The 17,593-nt window shown below is 43.6% G+C and overlaps 3 protein-coding genes across 4 annotated transcripts in view; all 3 read right to left on the bottom strand.

Moving 5' to 3' along the window:
- Window positions 1–74: 74 nt before the first annotated feature.
- On the bottom strand, window positions 75–8,509 carry lamc2 (laminin, gamma 2). The gene is made up of 18 exons (XM_031563070.2): window positions 8,363–8,509; window positions 8,027–8,216; window positions 7,578–7,690; window positions 7,271–7,486; window positions 6,973–7,149; window positions 6,604–6,834; window positions 6,034–6,170; window positions 5,019–5,175; window positions 4,652–4,857; window positions 4,288–4,367; window positions 3,497–3,634; window positions 3,078–3,216; window positions 2,508–2,657; window positions 2,233–2,347; window positions 1,620–1,828; window positions 1,200–1,358; window positions 948–1,047; window positions 75–656 (listed from the first exon to the last, which is right to left on the bottom strand). Exons 1-18 carry the CDS (start codon window positions 8,379–8,381, stop codon window positions 403–405), a joined length of 2,790 nt encoding a protein of 929 aa, XP_031418930.2. The 5' UTR covers window positions 8,382–8,509; the 3' UTR covers window positions 75–402.
- Window positions 8,510–8,609: 100 nt separating this feature from the next.
- LOC122128853 (laminin subunit gamma-2-like) lies at window positions 8,610–11,977 on the bottom strand. Of its 2 annotated transcripts, none has more exons than XR_006151658.1 (3): window positions 9,309–10,042; window positions 8,992–9,115; window positions 8,610–8,793 (listed from the first exon to the last, which is right to left on the bottom strand). XR_006151658.1 is itself a non-coding variant. In XM_042703742.1 (3 exons), exons 1-3 carry the CDS (start codon window positions 11,458–11,460, stop codon window positions 8,988–8,990), a joined length of 378 nt encoding a protein of 125 aa, XP_042559676.1. In that variant the 5' UTR covers window positions 11,461–11,977; the 3' UTR covers window positions 8,786–8,987. The 2 variants fall into 2 exon arrangements, 1 of the variants encoding a protein (XP_042559676.1); XM_042703742.1 differs by adding an exon at window positions 11,388–11,977 and having other exon boundaries at window positions 8,786–9,115; window positions 9,309–9,485.
- Window positions 11,978–14,250: 2,273 nt separating this feature from the next.
- The window catches only part of lamc1 (laminin, gamma 1), a 54,849-nt gene continuing 51,506 nt past the window's right edge, over window positions 14,251–17,593 (bottom strand). Inside the window, exons 26-28 of the mRNA XM_012826320.3 lie at window positions 17,156–17,314; window positions 16,930–17,029; window positions 14,251–16,838 (exon numbers count right to left, since the gene is read on the bottom strand). Of these exons, the coding sequence (XP_012681774.2) occupies window positions 16,582–16,838; window positions 16,930–17,029; window positions 17,156–17,314 (516 nt within the window). The 3' untranslated portion in view covers window positions 14,251–16,581. The remainder of the gene's footprint in view (window positions 16,839–16,929; window positions 17,030–17,155; window positions 17,315–17,593) is intronic.

The following is a 17,593-nucleotide window of genomic DNA, read 5'->3' as shown; positions in this document are numbered from 1 at the left end:
AATAATAAATACTGAGAGGTTTCGCTAAACAACACAGTTGCACCACGACATTTGGCATCTGTTTGTCTTAACAGTGATGAAAAATCCTTTGGTTTGGTGTGGATGTGGACATTTTAGATAAGGCACATTTCATAGAACTTCACAGTCTGTCTTCCCTTGACATGGCACTGAATTGGGAGCGCAGATACACGTGCACACACTCACACACACACATACATACACACACATGCACTCTAGTCATCCACACACTCTCACTCCGAAGCAACAAAAGTTTGTAAAAAATGTATTACAAGTGTATAAACTCAAATACAAATAGAGTGCATATAAATATAGTAACTCTCCATGCTAAAATGGCAGGTGAACCTTCCCAAAGGCCCAAACCCCATGTTCCTCTGACAGCCTTCAGGGCCTCTCTATGGGTGGTGAATTGTAGCAGCCCACGGGGATAGTTTTTTGGATGACCTCCAGGTTCCTGATGTCTTCCAGGATCCCGTCGATGTCTGCGCTCATGTTGGAGAGGGTAGCCTTCTGGTGCACCTCCAGGTCCTCCAGCTCCCTCAGCTTGGGCAGCAGCTCCTGGGTCACGCGGACGGTAGCGGCGTTGAAGGCCGCCTGGAGCTTATCCACCTTACTCGGATCCACAGTGCTTGTGGTGCCTGAAAGAGAGAGGATGATAAAGGCGCACAGTCAAATTAAGTTGTCTTTCACTGCTAAAATCACAAAATAATTTTTTAGATCTTAACAGGCTCCGTGTCTCTCCAACATACATTGTCATACACTTCCCAGGCTCCTTTTGTAGTTTGGTTTGGGCCAATAGCCAATTATCAAAGTGTCATTTCCAGTGTAAGACATTGCAGTTGATTGCATGTTCATGCCTTCAGCCATGGATCCCTATACTTTTACATACTGCTTCTGCTTACACCTGCCCTAGGTGCAGATACACTTACCAAAAGCATCTAGAAGGTCTGTGACCGTCTTAAGCGTCTCCCCAACAGCATCTTTGGTGCTCTGTGCATTGTTTAAGGCAGTTGCGGCATCTTCTGCAACCTAAGGATTTTAGAGAATGAAGAATGTTGGTGTGATTGTGTTTGCACACATGCGTACATGCAATCGCACGTGCACACGTGTGTGTTTGTGTGTGTGTGTGAGAGAGAGAGAGAGAGAGAGAGAGAGAGAGAGAGAGAGAGGGAGTTGCTCACCTGTTCCCCTGCATCCTTCTGGGCCTCTGCTGATGCTGTCTCCCCTTCCAATCTGGACAGCGTGTCATTCGCCTGGTCCTGGAGACCCTCCACATCCCCTCTAAGGACACCAACATCCTTCTCCAGCTCCGAGGACAACTTCAGCAATTCAGGCATTTTCTGTAGACATACACACATCCACAGATCAATTCATTTAGTTCTAACTGTGCTTATCTTCAACCAGCCTAAAAAAAAAATGCCTAGGAAAGTACTTCCTCTAAGTTGGTTACAGCTCAGTTTCGGACAGTGAAGTTTCCGGAGCATGAGATGTACGATAGACAGAAACCGAAGTCGGTTTCATTTTAAATAAGAGCATCCTCCATCTGAGATGAAACACAGTTCTCTGCTATAGATGACCAGCAGCCATTCCTCTCTCCGTACCTTCTGAAATTCCTCCAGGCTGGTCACAACTCCCCCCTGTGTGCTGATGGTGGCGGTGGCTTCTTCGTTCAATGCATTCACTTGGTCCAGGGTAGCCACTACCTTAGAGCTTGTGGCAAGTGCGTCTGTAATGGTATCATTGATGCCTGGCAACTTAGAGATGGCCTCCTCTGCCAACTCCTTGTTGTCATTAATCCTATCATCAAGACCTGAAAAGACAAACAATAGAACTGATATAATGGACTGGTACCTTCTCCATGTCACATTTGATATCACAGTGCCTTAACATCGTAAGTGCACCATGCAGTGTGGCACATCGCAGTGTAACACATTGAATCATTTGAGTAACACTACACTGATACTTTTCCATTCACATATACAGTACAAAGGTAATGGTTAGGTTTAGGTTTAGGATACATACAGGCACAGGACATCAAAATGCTAGAATTAAAGGTGTTATTACAGTGTAGTAATGACAAAACTATTATTCTGAATGTATGACTATGACAGTATATGTTCTGTGAATACCTCTAAACACTCCTAGGGTCTCACCACCTATAGCTCTCATGCGACCCATAATGTAGAAAATGCTCAGGGCCTGAATGTCACGCACCTTGCAGTGTCTCGAGAGCTTCATCCACAGCGCTGTTGTGGTTGTTTATGGCCTCCAGAGCCAGGGTTGCCCCAGCTTTGGCTGCGTCGACTCTCCCAAGAAGCGCGTCATATTCCTGCAGGAGAACATCAACATAGCGTCAGAGTGGTGACAGCACTTCATATGTTGTGTCTTTGACAAACAGAAATCAAAAGCTACTCCACGCATATCCCTTGAGACCGCGTGCGATAGATACACGCTGTTACTGAGTTGTAACTGAGTTTTAGAAACCAGACCTGCTGAGCGGCTCGTCCCTGATCCAAGAGGCTCTGCGCTGTGCTCTGATCAGCATCGACGTCCTTCTCCAGGGCCTGGTATGCTGTTAGGTTCCCCTTCACCCACCTCTTCAGGTCATTCAGACTGGCTACCAAATGATCCATGTCCTCCTGTCACAGAAGAAGAACCACATGAGCATCCACAACCAGCAAACACAAACAAACAAACAACAGGCAGGCTGACACATACATTGCACACCCACACCCACACCCATACACATACACACACGCTGAAGGCTCCATGGAGACCTGTCCCAGATTTCTCAGTCCTGCTATTGTTAATGAGATGCTGTTTCATCCCCACATGCATTTGGTGACTCATGTCCCTGAATCATTCCAAACTGCATCATTTCATTAAAGGGACCTTTTGACTTTGACTCAAAGAAAATAATCCTGAATATACTCCCATACACTACCCTCACAGCATTAATAGGCCCCCCAAATTCAACTGTATATGAAGCTGTAGAGCTTTTTCTCCCTAACAGTCGTTAACTATGACCCAGACGAATCTGAATCAGCACAGGGGCTTACCGTGGGAGGCTGGGGGAGCACCAGAGAGGAGATCTGTTTCAGGGTGTCGGTGGCGATGGTGCTCTCCTCTCCGGCTGCCTTGGTCAGGCCAGACGCCTCCGTCTCCAGGGCCTTCACCTCAGAGCTCTTTTTCTCATACCTTAGGAGGTAAAACAACCATCAGCCTGGAGCACCCTTCTTTTCATTTGGCTAGTTACAAATCCAACACCTGTTGCTTTAGTATGGTCATAGTATTTAGTAAGGTAGTGTCAAAGAATCACAGTATTAACGATCAGATGGCCCATTTCATTCAAAATGACCAAAAGTTTAACACTCTATGTATACCAACAATGCATGGTCCGACTGTGTAACTGTGACTCTTAATCACCATAATTAAGAAAGATAGACTGCAATAAGTGAGTAACGTGTGGATCTCTTACTGAGCCTTCAGGTCGACTATCAGTTTCTTCACAGCGTTCTCCCCCGTCATAGCTGTTCGCATCAGGTTCAGGGCTTTCTCCGCATCAGACAGGGCACTGTTAGCAACCTTTTCAATGTAATCTGCTTTCCCCTGCTGCCTTTTGAAGATAACACAGATAATATGTTTTTCTTTATGAAAAGTAAGGACTGTGCTGAGGTGGACTTCTAAAACATCACCCACTTTCACTGTCCAACTAAGATAAACATGCCAGTACAGTACAGTACAGTACAGTACAGTACAGTACAGTACAGTGTGAGTATAGTATAGTACAGTATAGTGCGAGTATAGTATAGTACAGTATAGTGCGAGTATAGTACAGTATAGTGCGAGTACAGTACAGTATAGTATAGTACAGTATAGTGTAAGAATAGTACAGTACAGTATAGTACAGTACAGTGTGGGTATAGTACAGTATAGTGTGAGTATAGTATAGTATAGTGTGAGTATAGTACAGTATAGTATAGTGTGAGTATAGTACAGTATAGTATAGTGTGAGTATAGTACAGTATAGTACAGTATAGTATAGTGTGAGTATAGTATAGTATAATATAGTATAGTACAGTACAGTATAGTGTGAGTATAGTACAGTATAGTATAGTGTGAGTATAGTATAGTACAGTACAGTACAGTACAGTACAGTATAGTATAGTATAGTATAGTGTGAGTATAGCCCTGTATTTGTTCTAATTGAATGCAGCTGGTTCCTGCAGCTGGTTCCTGCAGCAGTTTAATAAAGAGAGGTTGACTCACTGCTCTGCTAGGGTGGTGGCCGTCAGGGCTAAGCTGGACAAGGTGTCAGTGCCAGCAGCAGCATCACCAGAGGGGAAGTCCTGAGATGAGGGAAGAGGACACAAGGATTTCAGTTATTTTCTTACAACAAATCAAGCATAACACATATAACTTACTGGGTATTTGGGGGAATTTATACAATACAAGAGAGAGAGAGAGAGAGAGAGAGAGAGAGAGAGAGAGTATCTGTGGTGATTGGTGATGCTAGCAGGTCATCTAGTTGCATTCAATGTACACAATCAGAAAGCAGAAAAAAATAATGCATCCACTACCTAAGCAACTACGAAGAATGAAAGGTCAAGAACGCTGAGGTGCCGTCACTTACTGCTTGCCTAATCTCCTGTCTGGCTTGCTGTAGTTTTAGCTTTGTACTCTCAACAAGTTGCTGGATGGTAGAGACTTGTCTCTTGTACCGCTGCTCCTGTAGTTTAATGTTGTCCATGGTTTCAGCCAGAGACTGCACTTCTCTGTCCCCTCTCAGATGGGTTGTGCCGACTTCATTTAGCCTCTCCTCAAGACTCCTCTCCATTTCTAAAAAAATATCGAGTTAAAGACACATTTCAGGCATGATTACAAACAATGATAGTTTTTGTGTGTGTGTGTGAGAGAGAGAGAGAGAGAGAGAGAGAGAGAGCGGCAGAGAGAGAGTGTGTGGATGTGTGTGTGTGTGTGTATGTGTGTGTGTGCTGTACCTGAGAGTTTCCCTGCTTTTTCCTGCATGTCTGCCACCACCTTCTCTGCAGCTTTGATGGCTCTCTCCATCTGAGCATCATTCACTGGAACCCTGCCGCTCTCAACCCCATTGAACAGGGCCTCAATCTCATGCACCTTAACAGCGTAGTCATCTATCTGTAAAACAGGGAAACCACCATTAACCTCAAGAAACAGATGCAGATCTCAGGGCGGTTATTCATCGCCACATTACACATAAATAAAACAAAATAAAAAACCAAGTTGTTATAGCTGGCACAAAAACATCAGAGTTTGCAAAGGGCACGTTGACTGTGATAACTGTGATGGCTGTGTGGTCTCTGAGGCAGCAACCTAAGAATTAAGGATTAAGGCAAAGCCTGTGTGGGGCCGCTGCCCAGTGTCCTGATTAATCCTATCTGCATGGGGGTGTCCTCTGGACATGACACCGCCGCCCCCTGAGGTCAAAAGGACACAGCACATGCAGTACAGCAGCAGTGGCAGCAGCCTCACCACTCCACTCCACTCGACTGAGCGTGCTCACAGCGTGGGCAGCTCCTTCAGACGGCTTAACGTCGGCAATTATGGGGGAAATCACACAGTCCCATTTATACACCCCTGTGGGTGTGTGAAAGGTCCCCGCCGTGCAATTAGCCCGAGTCACATCAGATGATTAAAAGTTTGACTGTTTTGTGGCTTAATTCTAAGAGCTACACGCACTCTTTTAGATTTTAGGTGACACACTAATGTCACATTAACAACGATCTGCCAGAATACTCGCTATGGGGTCGAGTCCTGCAAGGCTCTGCCTGTGCCCTATTTAACAAGCCAGCAAGGTCACTACTCTAGTAAGGGTTACAAAGATGACTACAGCGCTATGTAGTTTATTTCAGTCAAGTTGTTGTGAGTGGGTGGTATTTGATATTCACCAACAGTAACTGTCAATGTTGGTGCAAAAACACTATCTCTCATTGCTACATTTTCCTATTTTTATTGTCAAGTCAAAAGCTGCCCTACCTTGCCCTTGAGCGGGTCAAAGCAGGATGGGCATGAAGATCGTTGGCACCGGTGTCCTTCATAACCCTCCCGGCAGTCGCACTGGCCCACATCACTGCAGGTCTGAGAGGCAGAGCCCGCGGGATCACAGGCGCAAGCTACAGGAGGAGACAAAACAACCGTTAGTCTTACAGTTTCGGATCATGGGGTCTACTTTTTTTGTTTGTCAGTGAATGAGAAAAGGCTTCTGGACCTACAATGATAATGTAACTCTGAAGGCATGCTACATAAACAGTGCTCTCCAATATTATGGTGCACTCTACACAATCAGTTTCTAAATTAAGCCCTTTTTATGTATCTGTTTATATGTCTGGGCCCTCTACATCGTCACCAAAAACTAAATTGTCAACAACACTTGTCAAAAACAGCATCAACATGCACAGAAGATAAGGGGACAACTGGCAACTATTATCCTTCAGATGTACTCTATGTCAGTATTGTGGATCAAGAAGCATTTCAATTTGTTCACAATAAGAACAACTGACTGCACCTTTAATTACCACTTTAGTAAGCTATGTCCCAGCTTCATACCTTTGCATGCGTCTGCAGGTTTGATGTGGTAGAAGCCTGGCAAGCAGCTCTCGCAGGAGGGGCCTCTGGTGTTGTTCAGGCACCTTAGACACTCCCCCGTGGTGCGGTCACAGGTCCCCGCCGAGCTGTCCCCGCGCCCGTTACACTGGCAGCGCTGGCATGGTCTCTTGGTGCCTCTCTCACCACGGGGATCACCATAAAAACCGTCGGCACAGACTTGGCAAAGAGAACCTGGTTGGGGAGATAAGAATGGTATTGTACATTTCTAATTTGTACATTTATAGGTGTGACGCAGAAGATCATTATTATCAGGGTTCCATGATGTTGAAACAAGATCAGCACGGAATACATCTCCCTGGAGTTACTGACCTGTGCTCCCTGGTGGGCAGTTGTCACACTTGACTTCCAGGGTCCCTGACGTCACCGAGCACGTCTCACCACCAGGGCAGGGGCACGGCAGGCAGGAAGTGGGTTTCTCTGGGTTGTTATAGGAACCGGCCGGGCAGGACTGCCCAGGGGATATGCCATCAGAAGAGTAGCATTCTCCTGTTGGAAGACAGTTTTGAGATCACACAGTGAAGCACGGCACATGTATCTTTTCGTCACTGTGTGGGTGAGTGGGTGAAAAATAATTGTGAGAAATTGTGTTAATTTTCAGGCCACTCACCGGTTTGTGGGTCACAGCTTCCTGCCTGACAGGCACAGGGCTCACAGGAGCTCAGGGGGTCATTGTCATGGGAATGTCTCTTGTACCCAGGAGCACAGCGCTCGCAGAATTGCCCCTCATATCCTGTGGGGCAACTGCACTTCTCAACCCAGCCTGCAGGGGGGCCAGACCCCTTGCGAGCAGACATAAGACTCACATTGTCCAAATAACCACGTCCTTAGGGAAAAGGGGGAAAAAAAACCTTTCAGAGACAACTTCAAGGTAGACTTGTTTTGTTTTCTAACAAACATAACTAAGAAACACACACCATTTTCACCAAATGTCCCCCTGATCATGATGCCGGTTAAGTTGCTTAACAGTGTTTGGAACTGGAGGGATGACAGTTCAGGCTTCCATTTACTTCCAGGCAGCTCATCCAGTCTACAATCATAAAGAGACTCCAATTACCCATGGCATAGGTTACAAAAACATTGACAGCAGAACAGGGTTTAATTAATAAAGCATGTACAGTATGTAACCACAATATTCAGACTGTTTTTATAATTTGTTATTGCTCGCAGACTCAGCGAGGATATGCCTGCCGTGGCTGCTATCCACTTGTCTGAGGTTAGGCCCATTGTCTGTGTAGGACTATTAAAATGATATGAAAGACATGCTGATGCACTTAATGATGAGGCATGTCATGTCTTGACAGTCCTTTGGTACTTGGCTGGGTTAACATTATCAGCATGCTTTACCCGCAGTCACTTTCCCTACCTGAAAGTGTAGGTGATTTTCTTGGCACAGGGCACCACAGTCCTTAGGTCACCCAGAGAGGCAGCCACTTTCAGTCCAGCGCCCTGCAACACCACATCGGCCACGGAGGGACGACGGACCCCTCTGTCCAGACGGAGAGAGAAAGATAGAATCTGGCCGTAGCTCAGGGCCTGGTTGCCCAGGTATGAGGCTGGAAAAGGACAAAAAGTCAGGACCGGATTAGACAGGTGATCATTTACAGCCAGGTACGTGGAGGGCCTGCATATAGGTGTTACAGACAACAGCAGTGTCTGCATTTTCTCTCCTGTGCATTCGGCGTGGGAAATGAATACTTACATGGGGCATAGAAGTACATAGGTAAGATGTCCTTGGAGATGACCTCTAGATCACCATGAGTGCGTGACCACCGGAATTCAACCTCCGATGGGGTCACACCCTTGGCAGTAGCGGCACGCCATCCCTCGTCACCTATGGACAATAGAGATGATATTTATACCAAAAGGTATGCTACCTGTATGTGTATGTATGCTACCTGTATGTGAGATAACACAATAATCAAAAGCTCATTAATCGAGAGAAAAAAACACGTAAAATAGTGACTAATCAAATGACTGGACTTATTACCTTGTTGAAATGATGAGGTGATGCTATGGACAGAATACCCAGTTGCCGGAGAACAGTCACTAGAGTGTCCATTACAGAAGCAAGGCAAGCAGTCGTCTGGATCAGTTGGAAACTGGCTGTCAGTCCGTCCCCGACATTTTAAACTGTAACAGACATGAATTAGAGTTAGAACAATAATATTGTCTTTCAAAACAATGCGAATCTAGAGACAAAAACTCTTGTAGATCATCAACTCCTTATCGGAGTCAAGGCAAAAGCTTTCTCAATTACAGCCCACAAATGATAGCACAGACCACAATATGTCTTGCCTTCGGCTCCCACACTATGTAAGCCCCACTTACTTGAGAGGTGCGCAGCCTGTGGCTGAGATTGGAGCACCGTTAGCACAGCGGTCACACTTCTCCCCCTTAAAGCCCTCTTTGCAACGACAGCGGCCCTCGCTGTCACAAGGGGAACCCTGGGAACCTGTACAGTGAAACACCTTTTTATTATAGAACTGTGACTGCTCGAAGAATCGATGAGCACACAGAATCAGTGAAAATATCAACACATCAAACGGAGAGTGAAGTGGAGAATGATCACACTCATGCTTAGTCTATTAGATATGTGATTATATATATACGGGATAATCTCCGGCATTATCCAAATGCATCCTCACCTGTAGGGTTGCAGTTGCAGGAGATACAGCTCTGGTCTGCCCTCTGGTGGTAGTATCCCTCCTTGCAGAGTTCACATTGCCGGCCTTCTGTGTTTCCTTGGCACTTCACGCAGAGCAAGCCCTGAGTATCCCTGACACAGTACAGCGCTTTCCCGTTGCACTGGCAGTGAGCTCCTCCTAAAATAATAAAATATGTTACTCATCAGCAGAGTAATAGCCCCACATCACCAGATTTTTTCAGATGTCTCAGAACAGTGGAGTCATTAGGTCTGATCAATCGGGGCTATGGCCCCAAATATTGTAAGCCTAGCCCCGAGTATTTCCGCCCTGAAGACAGAGGTGTTGATAGCAAAACAACAGACAGTCTGTGTAACATTGTGGAAATCATTGAGCGTGGGTATTAGGCCTACACAACATATCGGATTATGTTGATACAAAAAAAAAAAACCTTCACTAACGTGACCACAACCCAAGCTAGATAGCCCTTACACCAATAATTAGGCGGACAAGTCTCTCTCTCTCTCTCTCTCTCTCTCTCTCTCTCAGGTCAATTAAGTTCAAATAGACTTGCTTTGTTTATTAACATGCCCATAAGAAACAGTATTGCCAAATTGCACTTGGGAAACAAAACGCATAGGCTATTAGGGATAAGTCAGCAAAAAAGTCATAAAAAAAACAACCAAGGCTCCCTTCACACACAAAAAAGACAATCCCCTGATCTTATCACTTGCTAGAAACGCCCTTGCAATATTATTCCAGTGTCAGGACATTTTATTTCAAAGTATGTAATGATCTACAGACTGCCTCGAGACAAGATAGTGGTAAAGGTTTTCTGGAGTAGGGAATTAAAATCCTGCAGGCAAAGCAAAGTCATGAAAACCTCAGAAAAGACAAGTGAATCATGGGATGAGCTTGGCATTCAAACTTCCCAATAATATTGACTTGCCTCCACCACAAGTCTCATTGCACCACACCCATTTAGACCCATGTGGTGAGATTCATCTTTCTGATAGACTGAGTTATGCACTTTGTCAGCCATGCATGGTAGCTTCTGAGCAATCTTGGAAAACCCTACAAAGGGAGGCTATTTAAGCAACACTGAATTGTGCCAATTCAGACGACCACTGAATGGCCAATTGATAGTCTTCAGATTCCTCAGTATCCACACAAAGACCTCGTCCATAGCTGAGTCCACATAACACACACTATGTGCATCTCCAAATGTCTTTCACATTACTTGTCCTATTATGAAACACTTAAAGCTGAAGACAACGTCCCTGCAGTCTGAACAAGTCCCCACAAGTAAGGCAAAACTACCCAGTCATTGTGATGATAAAGGGTGATACAGACAATCTGCACCACCGATACACTTAAAGCTCACATGCTCACTTTACCCACAGAGGTGACAGGCCAGCAGGGAGCTCACCAGTAGCTAGCTTGGGTAGCTTGGGCCTACCCTTCAGTCACACACGACTCAAACTCTCCCTTACCCTCACATTTAGCGGTGAGTGAATATAATTCTAAAGCTAAATGGGTAGAAATAAATGAATCTCGCCTGAAGTCACAGTAACACAGTAAAGTTGTTGAAAAATTGTTAATGCTGATAATAAGGACAACTGAGGCAGTGTAGCAACAGGTGTTTTTTCTTTTAACTCAACACGGAGAAAAACATATTCTGACAAACTCAAATGACAGATGTAATAAGTCATGATGTAACAATTGCAGGCTTATACTAATTTCACTTACACTTACAAAAAAACATACATTTTTAGACTTCACACAAAATCGTCTGATCCAGAACCGATATTTTTTCCTTCAAATGGGCATGACATTTTTAGAGATGCTTCGGAATTCCTGAACCTATCAAGTAAGTTATGCCGTTATATATTTTTAAAAATAATTATTTTAATAATACTGTTTTTGTTTTAAATACATATTTTGTGTTCCTTGATATTTAATGCGCAAATGGTTGTCAGCCAACTATCATGCTAATCACCATAAGACCAGGGAGTAAACTTCAGCAGCATCACAGTATCTCGACACTTTATAAGGTGACCTTTCAATTAACTTTGTACTCACGTTCGAATCGATATGTTCCATCAACAGGGTAAGAGATAAATACCATGCAGAGAAAAATCCCAACACTCCTCATGTTCCAGAACTATAAATTAATGGAATCCACAAAAAACTTCTCAAAACTGAATGTTACTATGGTTGGTCCGTTCCATTCAACGAACACCTGAATCTGCCCGGCACGTCCCTGATGGGCGCTTATAAAACACCTCTCCCGCGACATGCACCGACACGCCACGCGCCAAATCTCAGCTGGTGCTTTACTCACCCGTGAATCAGCGTATGCGTGGCCAACAGGAAATGTTTCATGGCATAGTCGTCAGCGAACCCTCTGTTACACCAAATACACAATAACGAACACTGGAATACACTGTCACGCTACGGCCACTATGGGGTTCATAACAATTTACCCCAAATAGCGAAGGACTTGGGTTGACACTCAGGATGAGTGATTAGATTAAGCCTCCAGATGTTTAGTCCTACATTATGCAAAAAAAAAAAAAAAAAGGAATAAAGAAAGGACTCTTTATCTGATTGATAAAGCCTGATGGATTCTGAAAAACCCCACACCAGACCATATCACCCAATATTATTTGCTTGGTGTAGAATTAGACAGGATATAACAACAATGATCAGGGCTTAAAATTGACTACAATTTGGGTGCCCTCCAGGAGAATAAAGTTTGAATGTATTTTTTAGCTGCCTTATTAAGGTTACATGACAAAGACAGCATTGTATCCATTCACAAGGTAGAAAATGTTGACATTTTCATTTTGATGTTTGAGATAAACCCACTGATTACTACATCTGTACAATATCCAGAGTATGTATTCAAAACAATGTATCAGTCAACTGGTCTTTTCACAGCATTGCAACCTTGACAGGGACTTCATGCTGGGACACAGCTCGCTTTGAAACACATGTGAACACCTTGGGAAAACACTGAGAATCATGCAGGAGACATGAGAGCAAACAATGCCTACTGCACAAAGATATGCGGAACTGTAGTACCCAAACTCTATGTTCAAACATGAACATGGTTTTGCATTCATTGTATCCACAAATTGACTACTGTTCCCACTACAAAATCATGATTTCATAAATAAGTTTGTGCCATGTAAAGGCAAGGTGAGGTCACTGGTCACTGTATCACACATGGAAATGCTGCACACATGTAATGAATAATTCCCATCACCACAGATAGAAAACAAAGACTTAAGATTTAAAATAACTGAAGTACTGTATGGTATCTATGTCGCAGTGTTTGATTTGTATAGTTTTGTATAGTTTATGTATAGTTTGATTATGTATAGTCATTTGATGGTACAGTCACACCCTGTCAAGAGCCAGCCAGACAGAATCAGGCAGTCATATATCATTTCAGATAAGGGAAAAATTCAGTGCCGCGGGGCAGTGATTTCACAGAGGTGAGCAGACACACCCTTCAGTGTTCAGGGCCTGCGCTGCAGGGGTGGGGAAAGGCAAACTGAATCATGGTTGCTCAGAGGTGCCTGCATGCCATGAACACATACACACACGGAGCCCCACCCTACCATGTCAACACACACTTACACATCAGCTCCGGCAAAACACGAACACCTTGCTCTGGCCACACCTTGTCTACCACGCATCTTCCCTTGCCAACACCACACCCCAAAAAAACACACTCATCACACACACACACACTCCCCAAACACAAGCCATAACTACTGTAGCCTTGGGTAATTTTTTAAATACTGAAACAGCAGTTGTTAATTAAAATACTTAAATGGGAACTGTACTTTCCAGACACAGAGGCAAAATAATATAAAAATATGTCTGGAACAAAAGGCAGAATTCCCATGTGCCAATTACCAAATCTGGCACAGGAAATGTAAATGATGAGACAGAGCTTAATCATTTAATCATTGCTCCCCGAATGGCTAGCCAGGTGGGGCTTGCGGGTGGTGGTGTCTCTGCATTCACCCAACTCAGCACCTTTCAGAGGATGGTCTGCCATTTAACAAATTCAACAAATGCTGAATTGAACAATAAATCAAAACCTGAAAAAAGAATAAATATTAATTAAAACGAATTAAGTTATAACTAAATTATAACCTCTCTGCCGTTTGCTTGAATTTGCTGGAGCCTGAGGAGCACACAACAACTGGTCTCACATGTAATGTGCTTTGGGGCATTGTAGATTTCTCCAGTCCAATCTACAACTATTTCTAGAACGTGTCCCCAAATAAAGGACTACAGACTATTCGGATCACCTGTCAAAAGGGTCCACATGTATGCTACTTGCATGTGAAGGAGTTATAGCTGGAGTTATATAAGGAGTTATAGCTGAGTTTTCTGTAAAATAAAAATGCCCTAGGTTAACAATCAACAAGTCCAAATCGTGGTCAAACTAATTTTGGTCTGAAGCACTGAACAGCCCTACTCATGACTTAATATATGACTAATCCAGTATGTTCTGACCTCGGGTTTTCCACAAGGACATCCTTTTGCATATTTTGGGGTGAGCACATGATCTTAGAGAAAGCCCTGTATTTATGCCATGTAAATGACTTCGCGAAATACACATATGACCAACTAAAAGGGCAAAGAGCATCCCTCTTCTCATTCATTTCCACAACCCACAGAATGAGCTGTAATGTGACATCTTTAAAAGTGAAAAACTTCTTGCCTTTCTTTGAGGCTCGGACATCAGTAATACTCCAAAACATTCACACTAAATTGAATGCAGACGCAGAACTATTAAACCACATATATAAGAGCACTGAAACAAACAGCCTTTGAACAGGTCAGTCACTACAACTAAGAACATTTTGTGACTTCAAATGGTTTCATTCAGAAATGCAGTATAAATCACATGATTCCAAAATCCGGTAATAACAATTGTTTATTATTCAAATGTTACGATTTGATTTACAGGCAACTGGGGGTAACAAGCAGGGTGTTTTCAGGTCCTTTTGAGTGTGTGTAAAAAGATTACCTTACCACAGAGGCTGATAAATACAGTAGTATCCTCCATAGGTAAGGACCACAAAAAGACTGCATCACACACACATACTTAATAACAACAGATTACAAAGACTTGGTACATTATAAATTAGAAATACTGTTTTATACATAAAAATTGTATGTGTTGCAAATCTTTCCACCAATGGCTGGGAGACCTAAACAGGACAAGGTAAGTCAAAGTGGTACTGAAGAGTTCATCTTTCGACAAATACTTTCTCTCCAAAAAACTGGAACAAATGAAAAATAAAAATTCACTATTTAACATGAGGTTTGTATGAAGCTGATAGGGGGAAAAAAAAAGATCTTATGCAAGACAAATGAACTGAAAAGATACCAGAAATATTAAATCCTCTTGCGACCTTCTAGGTCTTAGATGTATGTTGATGGTAAGGACCTCTCAATAGGTTCCCTGCTTTTAGGTTGAAATCGGAGGACATCAGTGAGAATGTAGTTTTTATGTGTACAATTTAGATTTGATGCCTTTGTCAAGAACACAAAACGATAGGACCGAGTGAAGCATACGTCCAAAGATTAAGGCACAAAACACTAATAAAAAAATGTTTAACTAGCAACATGACCAAGCTTATTTTTCTTAATTCAAGCATATAATTCAGTAAAATGAAATGTTAGGCATACTGTGGATGTCGGTGAAGGCCACTCTAACTCAAAAGGTGAGGCTGGGTTTGTCAGTCAACGTATAGAGAAGAGGTTCTGCTTACCAAAGAATCTTTTCATCAATTATTAACCACCCACTGAAATTTTTTAAAACACAAATAAAATAAAAATGGCAGAGCTATGAGGCAACAGCACTGAGCCATGTATACAAGCAAGCATATTATACCACAGACCTTATTATAGATATTTATATATTACGTGGAGGTTTCTGCTGATTTTTCTTTGTGAACCTATATGAGATGGCTGGTTGGGTCTTGGTTGTAAAATCAGCCAGTCCTGAATCATTTACGCACTTATTTACACAAATAACAAGTCCTCACTCTATATCATAATAAAAAAACATTCACACAAAAATATAACATTTGAAATAATTATTAGCACCAGTGTATCAGATAAAGTCTTGCTACGCAAATGTACAAAGTTGCATAGTGTGGGATTTTTGCCTTTTGTTAATGTGTGATTTGCAGTACACCTGTATTAAGCAGCAGCTTCGGCAAAAAAAAACAAAAAAAAACAAACAAAAAAAAACACAAATGAAAATATGCTTTTGTAGTGTTAAAGACAAGTAATTACATGACAATTTCAAACTGTAGTGGATCATGGACACGTACGAACATGCACGAGAAGCAAGAGAGCAGGAGAAAGCCCTGTTCACACGGCTCTCTTGAATGTGAGCGCGTGCAGCGGAGAAAGGATTATGGTTGTTCAGTGAGCGAGTGAGTGTAAGCCTGATGTATGTTCTCCACCATCATCACATACTGCGCCGTTCTCATGCTGGGACAGAACCGGAGGCATATGTGACAGCGGAAAGTCAAAAAAACGATTCCTTCACTGCTAGTTCTGAAATTAGGCTAGGTTAACACAGACAGTGGCACATACTGTACTGCAGGTCATTGAAATAAAATACAAAAACAAACCAAAAAAAACACTGACTTCCCCCAAACCCCAACCAAACCCCCCATGTCCTTGTGTCTGGAGTGGTGGGTGGGTGGAACCGCGGGACATTCCGTTGGGGTTTGCCGGGGATGAGGGGTGGTGAACCGTGGGTGGAGTGTGGAAGAGTCTGGAAGTGGTGCAGTCACGTGGGTTTCTGTTCAGCTCCGAGGGGCACTACCCTACCCTACCCTACCCTCCCTCTCAAGCCCCCCCCCTCAGCACCAGCCTGCCAGGGGGCAACACAGCTTTAGTCGTTTTCACGTCTCCTGTGCTTGTTGTATGGCAGAATTATATAAAGAAAAGCTGCTGGTCTCCTGTTTTGACTTTGAAAACCATCAGTGTGAAAAGTTGGCTTCTCTCTTGGGAAAAAAAAAGACACAAAAAAAAAAACAAGTAAAGAAAAGACACGTAAGACACATACAATTTTTGTTTTTTCAAAATAAAACCTATTTTGGTAAAATATTGGCGATTCTTTGCCCAAGTGTTAGACAGGTGGTGGAAGGAGTGGTACAAATAAGGAAAGAGGGGCATGGAGAGAGGAGGAGGAAGAGGAAGATGAGGAGAGGAGGTCGGGGAGAGATTAAGGCCGCTCCAGTGACGGGGTGTTGAAGCAGCCCTCAGGTAGCGTGTTCTTGATGTCATTGAGGTTGGCGATGTCTGCACGGATCTCGCGGATCTGTTGGTCATAGCCACTGATCATCTCCTCCTGGACCTTGGCCACGTCGTCCAGATCCTTTAGCTTCTTGTCGAGGAGACTGCCCTTCATCCTCTCCTTGGCCTGCTTCAGGGAGCCGTCGATCTGCTCCAGCTTGCTCAGGTCCACCTTGTCAATGTTGCCTGCGACAGGGAAAAGCAAGATTGCTCAACAGAACTGGTAACACTGGTAACACATGTTTTTGACCACACAAGCCTTTTTGTTTCAGCCTACCTAGCTGCTTGAGTAAGTCGTTGATTGTGTCGAGGACCATCCTGACGGCACTCTTGGCTTTGCGGGCATTGACCTCAGCTTCTTTGGCGTTGTCAGATGCCTATGAAAACAAAAACGATCACTTCACACTCTTACCATTCTTGTGTAATGAGTGTAATCAATCTGAATAGTTGCCTGATTGTAGTTACTGTTACGTCCTGGAACCATGAGGAGAAGCTTCACTCACCATACTGGCCATCATCATGTCCTGATCAGCCTCTGCTTTCTTCTTCTCCAGCTCATTCTCAGCAGCTGACAGCTGGTTCAACATGTCGTTCACTTCGCCGTCCAGTTTCGTAGTGTCCTGAAAGGCCTTTTCTGCATCTGTCTTGGTCTTTGCTGAGCCCTGAAACAGACAAAGGGATCCTGCATTATTTCTTGTCCCTTTTGGTGACTAAATGTTTGTATGTCGAGTATTCACGTTATACTCCTGTTGTTCCCAATTGCTGCCCAGTCTATTCACTATGCTGTTTTGAGCAGTTTCTACAGCACCACGTTACCAAATTAAAAATCACCAAATCCTCAGTTAATCAATCAGTTCGGTTTTTATCAGGGCCAACTGTGCTGGAGTTGGCGAGGAGAATCTGTTGGCCGTCTGCTTGCAAGCTTTAAATCAAACCTCTAC

Source organism: Clupea harengus, chromosome 25, assembly GCF_900700415.2.
Source record: "Clupea harengus chromosome 25, Ch_v2.0.2, whole genome shotgun sequence".
NCBI lineage: Eukaryota > Metazoa > Chordata > Actinopteri > Clupeiformes > Clupeidae > Clupea > Clupea harengus.
Note: the sequence above shows the minus strand (reverse complement) of the source record. Positions and strands in the feature narration are given on the sequence as shown.

Bases quoted from the DNA above. Each gene is read 5' to 3' on its own strand.
- lamc2 (XM_031563070.2), bottom strand. The intron at 5,176-6,033 runs GTAGGGCAGCTT...CCTGTTTTACAG, and splicing joins TTGACCCGCTCAAGGGCAAG to ATAGATGACTACGCTGTTAA. The intron at 2,348-2,507 runs GTCTGGTTTCTA...GTTCTCCTGCAG, and splicing joins AGGGACGAGCCGCTCAGCAG to GAATATGACGCGCTTCTTGG.
- LOC122128853 (XM_042703742.1), bottom strand. From the start codon at position 11,460: ATGAGGAGTGTTGGGATTTTTCTCTGCATGGTATTTATCTCTTACCCT. The intron at 9,486-11,387 runs GTGAGTACAAAG...TTATTATTTTAG, and splicing joins TGGAACATATCGATTCGAAC to GAGGAGCTCACTGCCAGTGC. The intron at 9,116-9,308 runs GTGAGGATGCAT...TTCACTGTACAG, and splicing joins CTGCAACTGCAACCCTACAG to GTTCCCAGGGTTCCCCTTGT.